At 40.2% G+C, this 19717-nt stretch overlaps 1 protein-coding gene across 1 annotated transcript; it reads right to left on the minus strand.

Annotated features, from left to right (window-relative positions):
- Window positions 1-387: 387 nt before the first annotated feature.
- On the minus strand, window positions 388-19309 carry tspan17 (tetraspanin 17). Its single transcript, XM_067598861.1, has 8 exons — window positions 18712-19309; window positions 10759-10809; window positions 8920-9066; window positions 8028-8198; window positions 7380-7505; window positions 7066-7113; window positions 5270-5386; window positions 388-5017 (listed from the first exon to the last, which is right to left on the minus strand). Exons 1-8 carry the CDS (start codon window positions 18796-18798, stop codon window positions 4952-4954), a joined length of 813 nt encoding a protein of 270 aa, XP_067454962.1. The 5' UTR covers window positions 18799-19309; the 3' UTR covers window positions 388-4951.
- Between the last annotated feature and the right edge of the window lie 408 nt (window positions 19310-19717).

A 19717-nucleotide genomic window follows, 5' to 3' on the forward strand; every position in this document is an offset into this window, starting at 1 on the left:
TGAGAACTGTAAGGTGCCCTCTTGTAGATCCTTACTTGGACAGACGACCTTTTCTATTCGGGGGAATCGACATGTTGAACATTTTACTCACAGAACTCAAAATGGATTATGGCTGGGAACTCAAATCAAACAGTTTTTAAAGAGGGATCAGTCATGTAATCATGAGTGATCTGGTGCTTGTCTTGTCAACTTTTAATGTATCACTGTTCGTAAATTGTTTGTTTTGTGCTGTTCCATGTATTTTCATGTTGAGCTTAGGCTACACATGATGTGGTATGTGGCAGTAGTTCATGTTATATACTTGTCCCCATACAAATAAACATGAAATACATAAATAAATGTTATTACAGTCAAACATTTTGAAGTTAAAAAAGGAGAACACGACTCTTGTTATCATAAATCCTTTAATATATGAAAGAGGCATATTTTAACACAATATACAGTGTAACAGACCATGTCCCACAGTTTTCATACTTATTTACAACATTTCTTTACAAGGCTACCCATCAGAATAGGCAGGTCTAAACTGAGAGAATAGATAGATATCAGCTTGTTTCTGTTGAAGACTGACATACTGCAAGTAAAACTGAGGAAAACCGTTTGTGTCCCAGTTCAACAAAGACATTTATAGTGGTTTCTGTGTGGCTAAAAGATCATGTATTACTGTATCCATACTCCTTAACTGTGAGCAAATCTGTAACACCCGTCATCAACTTGTCATTCCAGTCAGATCACACTTGTGTCTTGATCAAATGTCATGACCTGGCATGGAAATGTCAGTGCTAACAACTGTGATATTGCTGTTAATACGGTCACAAACAAGTCAATTACTCTGCTTCTGCTGTGCTCTGATGCGGCCAGTGTCCGCACACGATGAGGTAAGACTTGTGAACGTCTGAAGTGTCGCCCACGTTTGTGAGAAATATCAACAGAACTGCCTTAAGATATTAGCTGACTTCAAAAGCTTGAAAAAAAAGGATCACAGGTCATATTATCAGTCACAATGACACTCGCTTTCTATTATATGTGTAAAGTAAATTTAAAGAAGTTCAGTCAAATCATTTATAAATGCACATGTTGCAAAAAAAAAAGAAGTTTTATATCAATAAAATCTGAACAGAAGTGATGATTTTTAATGATATTTAGAATCATCCATCATGTTTGCAGCTATTGAAGAGACATTAAAAGACTGTAACTGGTTGTTTCTGGTGATTAAAAATGCTTTTGCATATAAAATGTCCACGTAGGTCTGCACACACGCCTGGAAACAGAAGAAATGGAATGCTCATCTGCTTTCATGCTCACTAATAGAACATTTTAAAAATGTAAAAACCAGAATAACATCTAAAACGTCGCTAAAGACGACTCTTCATTCACATTCCTGACTTCATCTCTGTTGTGCATTGCGCTGCATAAGGGTAAAGAGAATTTCTAACTAAGCGTAGAGCGGTAGGTCCATGCTGATACTGACTTATACATTCATGGTATGCATAAGGCTCCTCCTCGGGAATGATTTAACTGCCTACAGGGGAAAGCGGAGAAATTAAGAGGGTGTTTCATGATGCAAGGCCATTATGATAAAGGACAAAGCTAATTAGCATTGTTCTCTTCCCTCCCATTTCCCCTACAATAAAAGGAATACAAAACCAGAACAACCAAAAGCTGTTAAAATAAACCTGTGAGTCACCTTTGTAGAGTCTGCATATTAAAGTCCTGCCACGCTGCTACAGATTATTATGGCATTATTGTCCTTATTACCAAGGTGACTGTCTGATTATTGGCATATCCATCCAGATAAGGCTGTGGCTGCAGAGAGCGGGAGAGCTTTTTGTTTAAGAGCGGCAGCTCAATGCTGCAGCAGAACTGACACCCGTGGCCTCCGTCTGCCTTCAGCCAGATCTTCAGCATCCCTCAAAAAGGCAGCAGCCCTCCATTTTATCACGAACAAGACAGAATCTTCTCGCATGCATAAGCAGAGGGGTTTTTTGTTTTTTTAAATGAAGGGTAAGGGATGTTAAAGACCCTGAGCAAACACTTCCAATTAAGGGTGATTTCTAAAAAAGATGAACACACTTCAAAGCTTTTGCTGAACTAATTAATCACACATTATCTGTTTCAACCCACATTTTTAAAAAAGAACTAAACTCCAAAGGTGTGGAGGGATGGGAAGGAAAAAAAAAAAAAAAAAAACACACACTGGTTTCATCCTGATCTTCTAAACTTGAGCGGGAGCGATTGATTTACAACAGTTTGTGAAATCAAAGAAGCCCACGCACATTTCGAATAACAGGATGGTGAAAAAAAAAAAAAAAAAAGAGTAATAAAATCTGTCACATCAGGCAAACGTGGCGACTTTGGGTGGGAATTTACAAGACCTTTAAGTTGCATTTTATCCTGTAAATGTTTCTACGTTTGATCTGAAGGAAAGGCCGTCTATTCCGATTGCTCGAGGCTCTCGCCGAATGATTACACCTAAAGCGCTGAAATGAATGAAGCTTCTCTTATAGAAACCAATCCATCTAAAGTGAGAGAAGTCATTAGTGCTCAGTCACTCTGCTGCAGACGCATTGTGCTGCTGCTGCTACGTTGCAAGCAATGGATTTATTCTACTCGCACATCCAACGCCTAAATTTCAAATGACTGACTGCGTGTCTTTTTTTTCAAACCGACACCCGAGTTTAAAAATACATCAAAATGACAGCCTTCGAAACAGGTGCAGTCAGAACAGGTACTGTTCTGAAAAGGGAGCGTGTGGGCGAGAGCAACATGTGACATGCGATCATAAGGTGCCGTTACACGTTGCATTCCTATATATATGTTCTACAGACAGATTCAGTGACGCAAGAAGTAGTTTAGGTATACTGCTCACAGAATAATAATGCTACTCATCTTTCAACTTGTGTGTGTTGCGTTTCAAAACATGTTTTGTTTTTTATTTGGCTGAATGAGTGTGTGTATGTGTGTATGGATCTGCTCCTACAGGAAGTGTGTGGTCCAGTAAATCCCACCCAAATTCTGCCGGTGCTGTGTATCTAAACAGCTGTAGTGGTTAAATACAGACAATAATGTATGAAATCATCAAGTGAACTCTGTTGTATGAGAACCATTTTGTGAGGATGAAAAGATGCACTTCTTCAAAGTAAATGAACAACTTATAAGGTGAGACAAGACTTTTTTTTTATAATAAAGGGCAACATAAGCTGAGTAAAAAGTGTAAACTTGAGAAATCAGAATTATTCCTCAGCCTGAAAACAATAACAACATTACAAATTGTTAAAATGCCATCATGTGAGACATGTTGTTAGCTTGGTTACTGTACTACACATCAATAAACTAGTCAACGTTAAAGCAGCATTCATGTTATATTGGGACCATTTCTAATATCAAAGATAACAGCTGTATTGACTATTCTATTTAAAAACCGTCCAAACAAAAGACACAACACTGAATTAAAAGATAAAAGCAATATTTTAACATTTATCATTTTGTTTGATTTCTCATTTAAACTGGCACTTCCCACATAAAGGGACAATAAATTCACATTTTGGCTACCTAGAAATGCTATCTGCTATCGTTAGCATTCCTAATAAAGTCAGAATTGTAGCCAGACAAAACCTTGGCAGTTAGCTTGTAGCCAGCTGATATTATTTGGTCTCCATTAAGACTGTGAACAACATCAACAATAAGAAGCGATTTCTCAGTTAAAGTCAAACAATGAACCCAGGATAAAAATCTCTGTCTATAAAATAACGGGAAATGATGAAACATCAAACATATTTTCTTATTTCAATATGCAGATGACAAAATATAAGAGTAAGACAAATGTGGTAACATAGGTCAAGTAAAAAGGCCCCAAACCAGCAATCCCATGTGCCTGAGGGATGCTCAGAGATAAACAACAATATCTACTATGTAACCCTTTTCCCTGTGTAACGTAGACCTACGATCCTAACCAGGCCTTTCCATATAATACAATATAATATCCTTCAGTAAATCAACAGATAATACAATCACTGCAGGGCAAACAGGGCGACTTTCGAGGAACTGTCAGTGTTTTTCTGCATTAAGTTAGTCTATGTAAATTCAACAGACATGGATGGAAAAAAATAGATATGCTTTGAACCGGTAGCAGAAAGCATATATTTTAGGCCAGGCCCTGAGGTATTCTGGGGCAGGGTGCAGAAATTATATGTAAAGAACAGTAAGGAGACTCACTGGAAATTAATGGCACTTTTTACATTTTGAGTTTGAAATGACTTGGAGTCACAGACTTAACCAGCCAGTGTTCAGAGTCTATCAGTGGTCATAAAAGGTCACGATGGAGAAAGTGACACGCAGAGGAATCCATGCGTTTATTGGCCGGGCGGCCAGCCACCCACGATTCTCTACAGCAGGAATTGGGGACAAACTCGTTAAAAACAGGCTGTTTTTAGGCGGAAATGTTCAATCCCTTGCTGGGCAGACAGTGGCTCTGTGACAATGTAACGCTTGGCCTAAAAAGAGGACTTGTCTGTTTTCCTTTGTTTTTTTTGTCATCTCATCCATGGCTTCCAATCTCCCAGCTGACAGGAGTCCTTGTGCAACTGCGCCCCATAAATACACTTGTCCAAAGAAAAAAAAAATCTGAGGAAACAGATAAAAAGACTAACTCTGAAGTAGGCAGGACTGTCGTCCTCTGTATATTTAAGGAAAATCCCAGCTGAGTGGTAAACAAAGTGTTTGACTGCTTGGTTTGTGTGGGATATTTTCTTCTCCCCCTTCAAGTGATAAACAGGGAGGTAAACTCTTTGTGTCTGCACATATGCAAGTGTGAGTATGTATGTGCTACTTAGCTTGGTAGCAAAGTAGACAGAGTTCTTGGCTCTGCGTCCACAGCTGGACGGGATGCTTTGTGTGCTGTGTTGACCTGGCGGGGCCTGAGGGGTGCGGCTCCCGCACTTCACCCCTCCTGTCACCAGTTGGCTTTGACAGCTTTGACATCGCTGACCAGGTTTTGAGCGAGGCAGATGCCAAAAATCTGGAGAGGAAACCACACAGGACGTGATGTCAATAGAATATGGATGTTACTATTGAAAAAGAGAAGACTGCTGTATTGCAGAGGTTTGCTCGATGTTGCCTGTTCTCACCACTAGATGGCAGTGACAACACAAGATCAAACCCCATAATGTTAGTTTAAGGTTAAAAAAAAAAAAAAACTAATTTCAAATGCACTAGGTTGCCTCATGTAAAAGCCAGACAGTAAAATATTCTATGAAAAAGGTCACCTTACCTGTAAAAGTGCAATACCAACGAAGATCCCAGCAACAATAATCAGGTTGTCCTGAAGCCACTTCTCAAACTGCCCCACACAGCCCTTGGTGTAGATATATTTCTGCCGATCCAGCTCCTTTAAAAAAAACAAACAAAAAAAACCAGAGTAAATGACATTAAGAGAAAATAAACAGTGGCAATGATCACCTCTCAGACAGGACATTGGCTTTCTGCATGATTTAAACAACCATCTGAACTCTGATCTATGACTAATGTAAGACAAAACAAACACTGGAGGTAGCATTTGGCCCACTGACTCCTTCACTGCAGGAAAAGGCTTGAGGAGTGAGTGTTAGCTGAGTCACTCTTAGATTACAACGTGTCAGTGTCTGGACATCATGGAGAACATCAAGTCTGTGTACTCAGTTTCTCTGAGGACCCTGTGAGGACTGAACAAACAGGCAGAGGCTATTTCCTGTTAGCAGACAGATGACTGTTTGGGTTGTACGATTTTGTCGACAATGTACATAAGTCATTCAGAGATGGATATAAAAAAGGTGTAATGTAGATGCTGCAAAGACGCTCAAAGGCGGGGTATGAATGGGTGTGAACAGGCCTTTATACAATGCTCTCTTTGTTACTGTTCAAGACCAAGTCAACCAGGCAAACCCTTTGTTCTCTTGCAAAATCTGAAAGCTAGCTTTTAACCAATGAGAGATAAAGGAAGCCCCTTGGCAGCCAATAAAAAAGCAGGAAACACTATGTTGTTCTGGCTGTGAACTTCCTCAGAAGCTATTTCAGCCTGCTGCCTTTGTTGTGCTGCTGTCCTCCCCATGTCTCCTGCTCTTCCTCTTTCCCGGCCTGCACTCCATAAACAAGCTGCACAGGAACTTGCTGCACATCATCGATAGTTTCAGCAAAATATCAATGGCCAGGGCGTTAGCAAGGAGAGCACACAGAGAAAATTAATTCATACCAACTCAGTGGCAGGTGGTTCACTGTATTGCAGTGCGCCTAGCAACAGCAATCTTTCTGACTGCAGTGCAGCGAGTTGTAACCACCACACCCACACACAGAGGAAAAGGGAACGGACTGGCATAACCCACCGAGTTGCCAATTACAGAGTGTAGTAAGGCTGCTCTCTAGGCTATAACTGGAGCCTAATTATCCCTGTTAGAAGAACAATCTGTTATTAAGGCAAGAAGCACGCAGAGGAGCCTGTGTGCTACTTAACCCTATACATTCTCTGTGTCTGCTGTTTGGCCAACTGCTTCTCAGGATGACTGTTTTACAAAACATCTTCCACATCTTGTTACAGAGAATGTTAATGTTAAGTAAAAATGCTGTTTAATCTTAACTCGATTTGTTCTATTCATAGTTATTTTATTTCATCCGTTTCTTTTTCATTAGGGGTTTGAGAAAAGCAATCAAGCCCAGTACAAAATGAACGTGACTGACACTGCGCCCTCAACAGCTCAGATAATTTAAATCAAACAGGTTTGCAGCTTGTCAATCAAATTGCCCTCAGGAGTAATTCCACTTGGCAGCTCTGCGTCATTTGAACTTGACAGGCAGGGATTGTGTGCCAATCATGCTCCACTACTGCCACTGACTACTGCAGGAGAACTGGTTCTCTCTACCCGCTATTGTTTTATTAGATTATCTACATTTATTTAAAAAATATCATAAAGCACAATATTATTTTTTAGAGTTAGGTCCTGAGAAGTTAATAACTAAAGAGTGAAGCAAAACAACTACAGGGTTACGTATATAGAGACCTGTGATAGTGATAAAAACATGTTTAGAGATACCAACCCCTTGATGCCGAACATCATAACCACACTGCGTGTTGATGACATCCTCCTGTAAAAACAACATAAAGATGTTAAATCAGATTAAACCATCACTATTTCCTCTACTGGTCAGTGTTTGACGTGTTCAATGACTCTTAACATGACTTTTTACATCATTTAATCAATATCTTGTCTCTTTTAAACTACATCCTGAACAAATTCTCTGAGCATGCTAAATACTGTATATTAAATACTGCAGTTGCCAGGTTATTAATTCAAATCAGGATATATTATTATATTCAGTTCATCATGTATTATTTTTGTTAAGTGACTCACCGCAGGGTCTTTGACGCAGCAGGAGAAGGGGACTCCACAGCGCTCCCTGCTGGGGTTCAGCTCAGTGCAGTTGAAGTAGATATTCAGGTTCCAGTCATCGGGCCCGTGGGCGCCACAGCACGACCACTGAGACAGTAATAAAAGGCAGAGATTAAACTGCCAACTAGGACTAGAATACAGATTTACGTTCTCTGATCTGGTCTTGAAACCGCCCTGAGAGCGTGGCTCAGGTCTGCTGGGGTGTGTAGCCAGCTGACTGTGGCAGGTAGCGACTACAGATTGTGAGACACAACCGGTGAGACAGCAGCGGATCTAATCGCCTTTGCGTCATGACAGAACCCAGCCTTTACACACGGGTGACAATTATCTAAACTGTTTCATTCATTTCATTGGATAATCATTTGAGGGAAACACAATCACATTTATCATGAGATTTCCTCCACAATTGCAGTGACTGACTCATTCTGCTCTCTAGCCTGGACTGAGAAAGTCTTCCACATCAGTTTAAAAACACATATAAACACAAAAAAAAAGTCTTGAGAAGGGAGTGACTTCCTCCAGCCAAGAAAAACAAGCTATTACTCGGAAATTATATATTTTTCTAACTGTGGGTGACACACTAGTTTCAGTCAGTAGGTGTGGACTCACATATTCCTGGGCAAAGTCGATGAGATTCTGCAAGTCAATGTCATCCCGGTAGGCCTTGACATTATTGTTTATGAAGAAGTTGAGCTGGTCTTTGATCCAGTCTTTAAAGACGAAGGCAAGGATCCCCGCAGTTAGCTCCAAGAAGAAGATCAAACCCAGGAACACAGAGAACTGAAAAGCGCATGACGCAAAAGAGTCAACACAGGAGTCAACACACACAAACAGAAAACAATAAATCTGTCACTTCAATCAGGGAATTTGGGTGCGCCTAGGAAAACCCTTTTTTGTAAAGGATCACAATTGAACACCACTAATAACATTTTTTTCTACCATTTCTTGTAAGAAAAAAAAAAAAAAATTAAAAGGACAACATCTTTGTGCAGGTCTGGTTTGCTGAGTGAAACCGCAGTCCCAGAGGTACCGTTATATCATCCCTTTACAGTAAATGTAGGAGGAGACAGGCTAATGATAAATGCACAACAGTCACATTAGCTCCTCACTCTGACGCCTGACTTACTGCTGCTAATGGACATTGGCTGGACTTAATAGCTACTCAGATTTGCAGCCAGCAACAAGGCAAGTTTGTCTCCCGTTAGTCATATGTTATTATCAATACAGCTGAGCCCAAACAAAACTCCCAAAATGGTGTTGTCATGGCTTTGGGCTTCAGAATAATTATCAGCTTTTTAGAGATCAAAAAGGCGCAGCAGCTTGATTCAGCAATGAGATAACACACATTGGTGCCATGCAACCACTCACACCATTTGGCTTGGGTGAGTCAAAATGACACCTGCTACACTGACTGCCTCGGCACTGGTGTGATCTGCAGATCTAAGGGGGTGTGAATTGGTTGAAATGGTGTCTGTGCTTGGAAAGTCTGGTGCTGGCTTACGAATTTGAGCAGTAGAGTGTTCTCTCTGAGTGCTCCAATACAGCCGGCAAAGCCCAGGATGAACATGACCCCTCCTACGACAATGAAGAGCCACACGGGGTCGAAGCCCCCTAGGTCCGTGATGGATGACAGATTGGACAGCACACCCTGAGGGGAGGAAGAAGAAAGACAAAAGACAGTGGTTAAAAGTCTGACTATAAAGCTTCCAAAATCAAACCTTACTATCAGTTCTCTAATACAAAAAAAATTCTCACTCTACAAAAACACATGGTTAACCTTGAAAAGAGCTTCTCATGTCAAAGTGAAATAGTGAGAATTCAACTTTTGACACAGCCAGGAGGCCAGCTGCCCTGTTCAGAGATGCACAAATGCAGCAGAAATGTATTAAAAGGCAATAATGTTATTTGATTAGAATGGTATCTATCAAGTATGTTGCTTTCTAAATAAAATAACAAATCCCCCAAAGGGTTTCATTTATCAATTTATCTACAACACAATTTCATTCTCTGGAAAATCTCTGTCCAGTAAGTAACTTTTATCAGGAAAGGCACAGTTCACCGTTTTCTGCCAACGTCCACAAACAAACATCTGTCCTTCCTCTCTGCACATCCTGCCTTCACAGCCTCAAGGTCACTGTGTATCAAACATGTTTTCCTGTCAGTCTCTGGTCTGCATCATGCTGCCCTGACAAAGGGATTTTGTAAATGTGCATGTACAATAGTGTACACATTAATGCTGAAGTGCGGGGTCACTGGAAGGTTAATAAATGTAATGGGATAGTGTGTTATGAGGTGAAGTTTATTTTTGAGTACACAAACTTGTATGTTTGTATGATCATTATTCATCTCTTCCTGTATTTTTGACACTGAGCTAGGGGACAAATACAGGCTAGAGGTAACACTGCGTTCTTGTGTTTTTATGCCATTGATGCAGATTAAAATGCCTTCATTTGAATTTAAGCATGAGGCCCTAAAACTATAATGTAGTCTGGCTGAAAACAGCAGGCATGAAAGTAATCATCTTAGTCACTGAGACCCAAACTCAAACCATTATGCCTTTCCAGTAGCCGCTATTCATCATTTGGCCTAATCCCTTTAAATTATTCACGCTGTTCCACAAAGGTACTCCGATGCAGGGCTATTTGCACAGAGTTCATGACCAGACGTTACTAATCAGTACATGCTTCTACGCTGGTGCAGCATTTACTGAACCGCCTGGTACAATTTCAAAACTAATTAATGAACTAACTGTTAACTCGACTGGGGGAAGTTTTGAGTGTTGCCATGATCTACTGCGCACGTGAGGTCGATAGCAGAACCTGACCTTTGTGGCTAGTACGCTGTGGAAAACAAACGGTAACCAGTTTCCTTGCAAAATGAAGGCCTAATTCGTTTTGTGACAGACGAAGACACTGGATTCCTGATGGCGATGAGTCAAATGAGTTTGTAATTTTGTCCTTAAGGCTCCTTATTTGTAGCTTCTGTTAAAACTCTGCAAGTATTGGAAAAACAATTTGACCATTTGCTACTTAATGGCTCAAAGAGCTTTCAACAGTCACACATCACACTTGAGCTGCCGCAGCATAATTAGCATCGTGAGTCGACTAATATGCGTTTACCAGGACCATTATCAGGTAATATGCGTTTAAGTGCTACACCAACGGTGCTTCTATTTTTTCTCACCCATACTCTCAACAGCCCTGTTTTCATTTCAGCTCTCTTGCAAATCGTACTTCGAGCTAATTCCAGTAGAAATATGGGGAAGAATTTGAGCTATGCTACTGAGGTAATCATGCTGTACTTCACCACTGTGTGTTTGCATGCATGTGTTTAGACTTACCTTCTCCGCCCATGCCCACAGGCCTATGCCCAAGAATGCTGCTCCTAGTAACTGTAAAACAAAACACACAGAAGAAGCAACTGTCAGACAGAAAGAGGCAGTACCCATCAGTCAGACCCATTTAATTCCCCTGAGTTAAAAGTAGGCTTCATGAAAACATGTATTTCTCAATAGAAAAAAATTATGACTACATATGCAACATACAAAGTTAAAAGATATAAAAAAAACATCCATAGTTTCGTATAACTCGATGAATTTAACAGCCAAAATTTAAGTTAATTTGCTTTATCAGAATCATGTGGGTGTGATATGATAATCTTTGTTTTACAGCGGTATCTCCCTAGCAACATAAGCAAACAACTCAACAACTGTCCTCTGATTCTGATTTTTATTATTGCTACAGTATGTACATGATATCACGTTTTTCCAACATAGCCTAACCCACTTAAGAAAACCATGGGAAGAGCCCAAACAAAACACAAATACAAAAATCGCTCAATAACGTCATAAAGTTTTCAGGTACAACCTCATCACTTACATTGTTTTTTTTGGAGTCTTTAAACAAAACTGAATACTGAGAAAATATCTTGTTGTGGACAGAGTGAATCACTACATCTGCAGGTTATAGTCATTGCACTGGGCCGCTTACGAGGTTGGAGGATCTGATATCCTGAGAGTTAAAGATAATCCCTCCAGTATTAGCCTCCTGTCCCAGGGAGGGATGAATGCAGGGCTCACAGTTTACAACATGAAAAAAGGAGAACTTTGGGTAACTGCTGAGACAGCCATAGTACTGGGCCACCATATGCAAAGATCCAAACTCAGACAAAAACAGCACTAAGCCTTCAGGATTATAGCAGTCAGACTACATGCCAGTGAAAATCATCCATTTCTGGGCGTGTGGTTTTACTAATGTAATGTTATCAACTGCTTAGCTGCCACAAAATGTCATTCATGATGGACAAAACTCAAGCACAATCTAATGGCAGGGGCTGAAATATAATAGTTCCATTGAAACCAGGTTAAATCATACTGTTGGGAAGCTGATTAAATCGGGGAAAGCGGGTAAACTGATAGCAACCAACACACACATAACAAGACCAACAATGTTGGCAGTATGCTGAAACAACACCAGCAGCAAAGTGGAGGGGGGTGCTGCTGGGTTGGCCTGGTGGTTACATAAGCAGTTGTAGTGAAGGGTTTGGTGGCTTTTGCTGCAAAGTGACACGCAGAAGAGTGAAGGTAAGAAGGCAGAGATCAGGTAGAAGAGATTAGACTGACGGAGAGGGAGTATTAAAGCATTTAGCCTTTGACTCTAAATAATTTGCATAGATTAAAAGAGAGAAATGATGGAGAAAACAACTCATTTTACAGCATAAAAACCACATTGACACGACTCCTTCTAGGGTATAATGTTACAGAACAGGTCTTTGGACATAATTGATAATTACCAACTGTAATTAGTTATTATTCTTAATTAATTACACATTTTTGGGAGATTGAATAATGCAAGAGTTTGTGAACAGCTCTAACAAGATTATCTTCAGATAGACGCAGTGTTATTGTGGGAATTTGAGTACATTCAGGACAACAGTTAATTCATTTACCATTGTATCAAACTGTAAATAAAAACGTCTACTTAATGAGCAATGACAGAGGACTCAGCTGACAGTGTTGTATTATGGCTCTCTGGATAAGCCAACATTAAGAATATAAAAAAAAATCTTAAAAAGGTTAAAAATAAATTTTTGTATGTTTATCTGTGAGATACTGTGTTGTTGATGTTTTTGTCACAGCTCAGACAAACTAAGTTCAGTCAATCAGGATGAGACATTTTACCCGTCTATTCTTGCAAAAAATATCACTGCACAAATTTCCATGATGATAATCTGCGAATTAACTAATATGACAGTTCAATCTGGTCTACTGCCATATAAATCTCAGTCTCAGATAAAGTTGTCTTTCAGTTGGCTGTGTCATAAGCAGCGAGCACAGCAGTCAAACTTTATTTTCAAAAGAAAAATGAATCTTTTCTTGCATCAGGCGCTGTCAATCCTTGTGGGACAAAACAACACCTGTACGTGTTTTAGAACAGGGTGCAACTTCTTGGCTGCAGTTTGTGACTCTCACTGCTTTCCAATTCAGAGCGTGGATCTTTCAGAGAACGCAGCCTGTGAATGAGTGTCCTTGAGAAAACCTGAAGGCTAAACTGCACCTGCGCCTTCTTTGCAAATTAGCTTCATGGAGACCAATAATAATGGTAGAGTCAGGTGGTCCCACGAGTTTATTCAGTCACTGGGATGTTACCCACAATTGGCCAATAATGTTTTTTTTTTTTTTAATCACTCAAGGCCAAAAAAATCATTCAACATGATGTCAGGAAATGCAGAACTATTACCATTCCCAACATCAGACATTAAGCGCTAAAATGAGAGGAATCTGTTGCCTCTGTCTGTGAGGATTTGATGGCCAATCTGTAGCAGTCCAACTAAGGACATTAAACTCACATTTCTTACTGCAGCCTGCCCAGGGAGACAAAACTTGTGTTTTACATTGTTTTATATTTTCTGAAGCTGTTCAAGAACCCTTTCTTGTGAATGCCTGCACACAAACACTTGGTTGGTGGTTTCCTGTCTAACTACCATTGCTCAGTCCTGAACAGGAAATTAACTACTTGATGAAACCTTGGTGGATTACAATAGACACACATGAAAGCTTGTATTATCTTTCAGTTTCGTGCAGATTACACAGATACAGTGAATTATAGCTTCACCAATTTAATCAAAAATGGTCATAATTAGCCAAAGATGATCAAGGAGAGATTAATTTTGGATCTGAACAGAAACATTACCTGAATCTATTGCTGCCTTCAAATGCTTTAAGAAGTATCCACATATTGTGACTTGGATTTTTTATTTTAGCAGAGAAATGTAACATTTAGGGGAGAGAGAGCACAGAAGCCATACAAACATGACATGACTGATATGTGTCATATGTCATGCAGTATTTTATGTAAATTATAGCTGCTGCCTCTGGCTGATTGCTCAAGACGCCCTGGTGTTTCAGTATGGACTTGAGACACATCCCCCTCTCCTCCCATCTATCCTGTTTTTCTCTACTGTGAACTTATCCAATAAAGCTTCCTCACTCTGGTTCTGCAGTATGAAGTAGTTCTAAAATAAAACATCAGGCAGCTACCAGAAGAGTACTTCTGTTATATGGCCAATTTTGTTATTATTTCCGGTCAAAAGTACTTCAATGCACATCAAGTTGTATTTCCCCCCTGCCATAGCTCGAGGCAACCTTGGAGGCAGCATTAAGTGAGACAGCTATGGAGAGATCCGTGCTTGGTAGCCTGTCATTTGGGCTTACTATTTCTGGATCTGGTTCTCAGTCAGTGATTATCCCATCCACTTTGATTTAGAAAATAAAAATTAATGCTTAAAGCAGCAGCTCAACCCCATTTTTAGAAAGGACAGCTGCTGATCAAAAATGTTTAACCAAAATTGAAACGTCTGACATCCAAGTTCAGCTGAATTTCAAACTGGCCAACTGTCAATATTTCCTCTCTTTTTGATCAAACTGTTGAAGAGACTTGTCCAAACATTACCTCACAGTATCACTGAGTTGTATTATAAAGCGTCTCTTTCTGTACAAGCCTATCATTCTTCTTCACGTGTAAGCCTAGAAGCATATTCCGATAACCCACAGTATTTGTTTTTACTCTGCGCTTTTTGAAGCCCTATCAGAAAACCAAACTTCCCTCGCGGGACAATAAGGTCTCGATTGAAGTGAATTTGACTGAATGAGTACATTCAAACTGAACTGGACCTGCCTTTGTACAGTAGTCACACTATTTCCTTTTTATCTAACTTTTCCCACAGTGTAATGTTGACAGCTAGAGTCAAATGCAGGTCGGTCGGTGGCAGTGAAACATACAACCTGTACTAAACTCTGTCAATCCCGCCCTTAACTGAATGGTAGTAGATGAGCAACAATGTGAAAATGTGACATTAGATACTAATCTGACATGAAATCCACATTCATCTCCTTATATCTCTGAACAATTGAGCAATAAAATCAAGAAAAGCACAGTGTTGTGTCGTTGTTTGTTCTCGCTTAGTTTACATTTCATTGCTTCTGTTTGAGGATAAGATGTTTTAAAGGCCAATCTAAATTTCAACTGCTCTAGTAAGTAATTTATCTCCCTTCCTTCTGTTTAATTTTTTTCTTATGTATCCTAATATCTAATCCCTGTGCTTTCATCACTGTGATTCTATGTGTTATCGCTGGGCAAATAAAGTCTGGAACTCGATGTCCTTGTATCCGCCTCTTTATTCAAATCGGGCTGTTCAGGTTATTTTTCAGTCAAGTGCTGCTGTGAGAAGTGTGAGTCCCGATGTGAGGGCTTCCTCCCCATGTGGAGGTAGAGATTATCAACACTTAGGAAGATGCCTCCCTAAGCCAGCTGATCCCATTAACCTCAACTAACTAGCAGACAAACCAAACTCCACGCTTTCTGGACACACACACACACGAATGCACAGGGTATAGACTTAGTTAAGTGTGACTGCCCTTTTGCTGACTTCCAAATACTGCATTTCTAATGTGGCCTGCTGCGTGAACGGAGTCATTCTTGATGATATGATGTGAACAGCACTGCCAACAGGGTGAACAAAATGTGACTTCACAGAATGTTTTTTGCATTGGCACTCCTCCGCACTTGACATTGCAATACCAACGTATCGATTTGGCTGATTAATTATTACAGTAACTACAACAAGAGTTTGAATTGCAGTTAAGGGTCAAAACGTATCCGAGTGGAATAGACTACACAGTCGAGTCCTGGGTTATAATCGAGAGAAGTTAAGGTCCTGTTCAGAGCTATTATCTTGTATCTAGATATAACCAGATATTGTGTGCAAACAGCCTCCGAACTGAGATAGACTGCAGTCAACACAGAGTATCAGAACAGAAATCAGAACAAATAAAAAAAAGAAAAATCCTCCTGTGAGTGGACTTTGCTTCCCTGTTCACATTTGATTTTATCTGTGGGCAATGGCAAACACAACAAAACATAAAAGCATACACATTTGCCCTAGAAAATAGCAAACAGCCAGTATTTTGTCTTGGATATCGAATGTGTTCGGAATGTTTATCATGTCAAACATACAGAAAAAAGTTGAGTAGGTAGTGCTCCTTTGCGATTAGACACACATTTGCAATGATTAATCAACAGAAAATTAATCACCAACAATTTTGATAATCAATTAACCGTTCAAGTAATTTATTCTGCAAAAATGCAGAACATTTGCAGGTTCCAGCTACTAAAACTAGCTACCAAAGGATTTGCTGTTTTTCTCTGTTTCATATCATTATTAACTGGAATATCTTTGGGTTTTGGACTTCTAGTCAAAAGAAGCATTTGAGGACATGAGCTTAGGCTCTGGAAAATTATGATTTTTTTACTATTTTCTGACAGTTTATTGACTAAACGATTGATCAAAAAGATAATCGTCAGGTTAATCGACAGTAAAAGTAGTTGATAGCTGCAGCACTAGTCAAGAATTCATACATAGTATCTAAATGAGACCTCACATAGCTGCATTCACACATCTGTCCACCTGTGATGGGATCACCCAACGTGCCTTTTAGTGCCAAATGTGAGCAGCCAGCTACAGAGCTGTAGCTGGCTAATAACACACAGCCTGCCTCCAACCAACTAAGCAACTTGGTTACAGCTTAACAAGCTCTTAATTACAGCATGCAGAGCTTCCAAACATTTCAGCAGCTCAGGCAGAAAATGTGATTAATTAAGTGGATGTGAGGAATGTGTCTATTCTAAGGACGAGAGAAGGTGTGTTGTTCTTGGGTGAGAATGCCTGGCTGTCAACAGCAAGCTTGGGCGCTGGAGGAATTCACACAGAGAAGAAGGTTTTATTGCTCTATTTTGTTCACAATATTTAGGGTCTTACAAGCATTCTGTCTCAATTTGGGCAGCATTTTCAAGCCTGACAAGATCACTACAGGAGAGACAAATGGGTTGATTTGTTGAGAATAAACCCCATCTCTCTCTATTTCAGCAATGCGCTGGCTTGTCTGTCAAATCCAGTTTCGCAGCGCACAGACAAGAGGAGAACATCTTCTAGTGATTATTAACGGAAACAGCCAGCGAGCTGGAACTTGTTTCACACAGTTTCAGAGGGAGCTCAGACACAGGACTGTGTTAGCTTGGCCTGAGTGTCAAACCGTCTGAAAGAACACAATGTGAGTCAGACACAACACCGAAGCCCTATGACTCAATATTTCCTGGTTGATTGCTCAGTCAAATTGAATTACAGAGTATTTTTCATTTGTGACCTGAACTGTAAAATGTATTTATTCTTATTTCTTTAGGAAACTCTGGCTTGTGGCATGTTTGGAAGTTCATATTACCTCCGTTTCACACACACAAAACAAAAACAGAACACCACCACAGAGGTATGGTGTAATGTAATACTCCTACATTTTGAAGGGGACTGTTGAGGAATGAGGAGGTGGTGACGAAAGGATGAGGAATAAGAAGAGAGCCCGTTGCATGTGGATCCCATGTGCCTGATGAGTCCAACAGAACAAGCACACTGTATGAGGGGAGAAAACACAGAATCACACCCGGCGCCCCCACCCAGTCTTTGTTCCCACCGTCGCCCTTTGTGCGTTTGTGGGTGTGTTAGCGAGAGAAACAATGCTGTCCCGCAGAGCCCGAGCACTATAGTGGTGGAGGGAGTGAAAAGGGTGCTTGAAAAGAGGAGGGCTGGGTGGTATTCAGGACCGTGTGGCCTTTTCCTCCCAACAGTGTGTGGGAAGACCCTCTGGGGCACACAGACACGCCATTCCTTCAGTCACTCACAGACATTATACTACACCAGCCGGTCAGAGGCAATGCAGACGGGTGAGGAGGGAGGGGTGACCGAGACTGAACAGAGGAACTTTTCAGACTGAGGAGGGATAAAGATGGAGGGGAGGAGGCATTGTAAAGGAGATGTGGGCTCACTTGCCACTGACCTAACAATACAGATGAAACTCATGCCATTTCTCAACCTCAAACACAATGGTGCCAATGCTTACTGCCAGGTCAAGGCCCGGAGAGAAACTAACACCAGACCCACTTTTGTCCGTGGTTGCTTAGTTTGCCTCCTCCATCAGATACTCTATCCGATATTCAAATCATCATCACAAACTCTTTTACACTTGAAGAAATGTTAGACAAAAAAGTATCAAAGTAGCTGGTAATATTCGTGGTTTAACTTATCCACCACCATTCAGAGAATGGAAAGTTATATACTCATAGGTCAATAGAGAATCAGACTTAAACACTAGGTGCAAAATTCACTTTTTTTGTCCACCAGCCAAATTACTAGTGAATGTTCAGATTTCACTAGCCACTCACTAGATTACCATTGGGGTTTTTTTTAGCTGGTGAGTGAAGCAAATCTACCAGCCACTTGCTAATTTTACCAGCATTTGGCTGGTAGCTGGTGCTAATTTTGTGTCCTGCTTAAAAATAAGTAGGTTTGCTAAATGTGAAAGTGAAATTTTATATTTCTGAGTCACGGCAAGAACTTTTCTGCTAATCCTAAAGACTTTACTACTGTCCTACATGGAAAAAATTAGACTTCCTCTAGGTCAATCAAGTCAACAAGCTAATCTGTGATGCAACTTTACACACATAAAGAACAATCAAAACAAAACAAAACAATTTTTTTTTAAAAAAAAAAGCATATTTAATAGTTTTCTAATTAAGTCAACTAACTTACACAATCATTTCACTTTACAACTCACTAACGGTACTAACCTTAAGCTAACTTTACCTGATTATTTGAGCTAACTTAATGTTACTTTAAATTAGCAACATAAGCGCTGTTTTCATTATGATAACGTGAGGCAAACAGGTCACAGAGTGTATTTACTTACCCAGAATATAATGTTGAATCCAAATAAGAAGTATTTCACGCAGCAGCTGACTTCGGCTCCTTTAAAATGATGATGTTTTCTACTCATTCTTCCAAGGATAGTGGCTAACTGGCAAGCTAAGTTAACTACTACGGTTGGTACTTGAAAAGCTTTGCCAAAGCTGCACTTCTTGAACTACTGAAGCTAATGTTAGCTGGCTCCATTAGCTAAACAACGCCGAGTTCACTCCCCGGACAAGTAAAACAAACATTATAAGTCTTTTCCTCGCTTTAACCATTAGCTTGCTAGGCCAGCTAGCTCGCAACTTCTATGGTTAGCATTAGCAGCTAACAACAACAAATCCAGGGACACTTAAGGCACAGACATTCATCTGCAGTTCAGTCGATATCAACGTTGCTGGACGCTAAATTAGTTTGGACACACCGGGAGATCGAGATAAAGCTGATGGCCTTTCAGCTGAACGTCTCCTCGATTATCTCTGTAGCTGCTGCATCGTCGCTTGAAATCTTCATCCTTGTTGTTTTGTGCTGTACAACAAGCCCCTGCTGTCAAACCAAGGAAACCACAGCGCTGGCTTTCTCCCCTTTTCACCTCAAGAGCGGCCTCTTGTGTCTCACTGCAGGGATTCACTTCACTGGCTCCACAGCAAAATAAGGAATGGCAAAATTATCCTTAATCCAAAATTGAGCACAGGGAGTGTAAGTGCAATATTTCAGGTTTCTGTGCAGATATTGCACAGGTTTATCATTTCATTCATGCAAAACTGAGGGGAAAGGGATATAAAAGATAGTATTTTGATTACATGGTTCACAGACCACATTGTTGTTAATCTCCCCACTCCAAGTGAGTTTTATCTAACAATGTCATATAGCCTATTGTTTATCTTATATTAATCTTACAAATAATATTAGAAAATAGTTGTGGAAGAGAACTGCTTAGCTTGTGAATACTGACTCCCTAAACCACAGTGTGCAGCTGCAGAATGTGTGTCACTTTATTTGCAGTT

This window comes from Thunnus thynnus, chromosome 9 (genome assembly GCF_963924715.1).
Source record: "Thunnus thynnus chromosome 9, fThuThy2.1, whole genome shotgun sequence".
NCBI classification, from domain to species: Eukaryota; Metazoa; Chordata; class Actinopteri; order Scombriformes; family Scombridae; genus Thunnus; species Thunnus thynnus.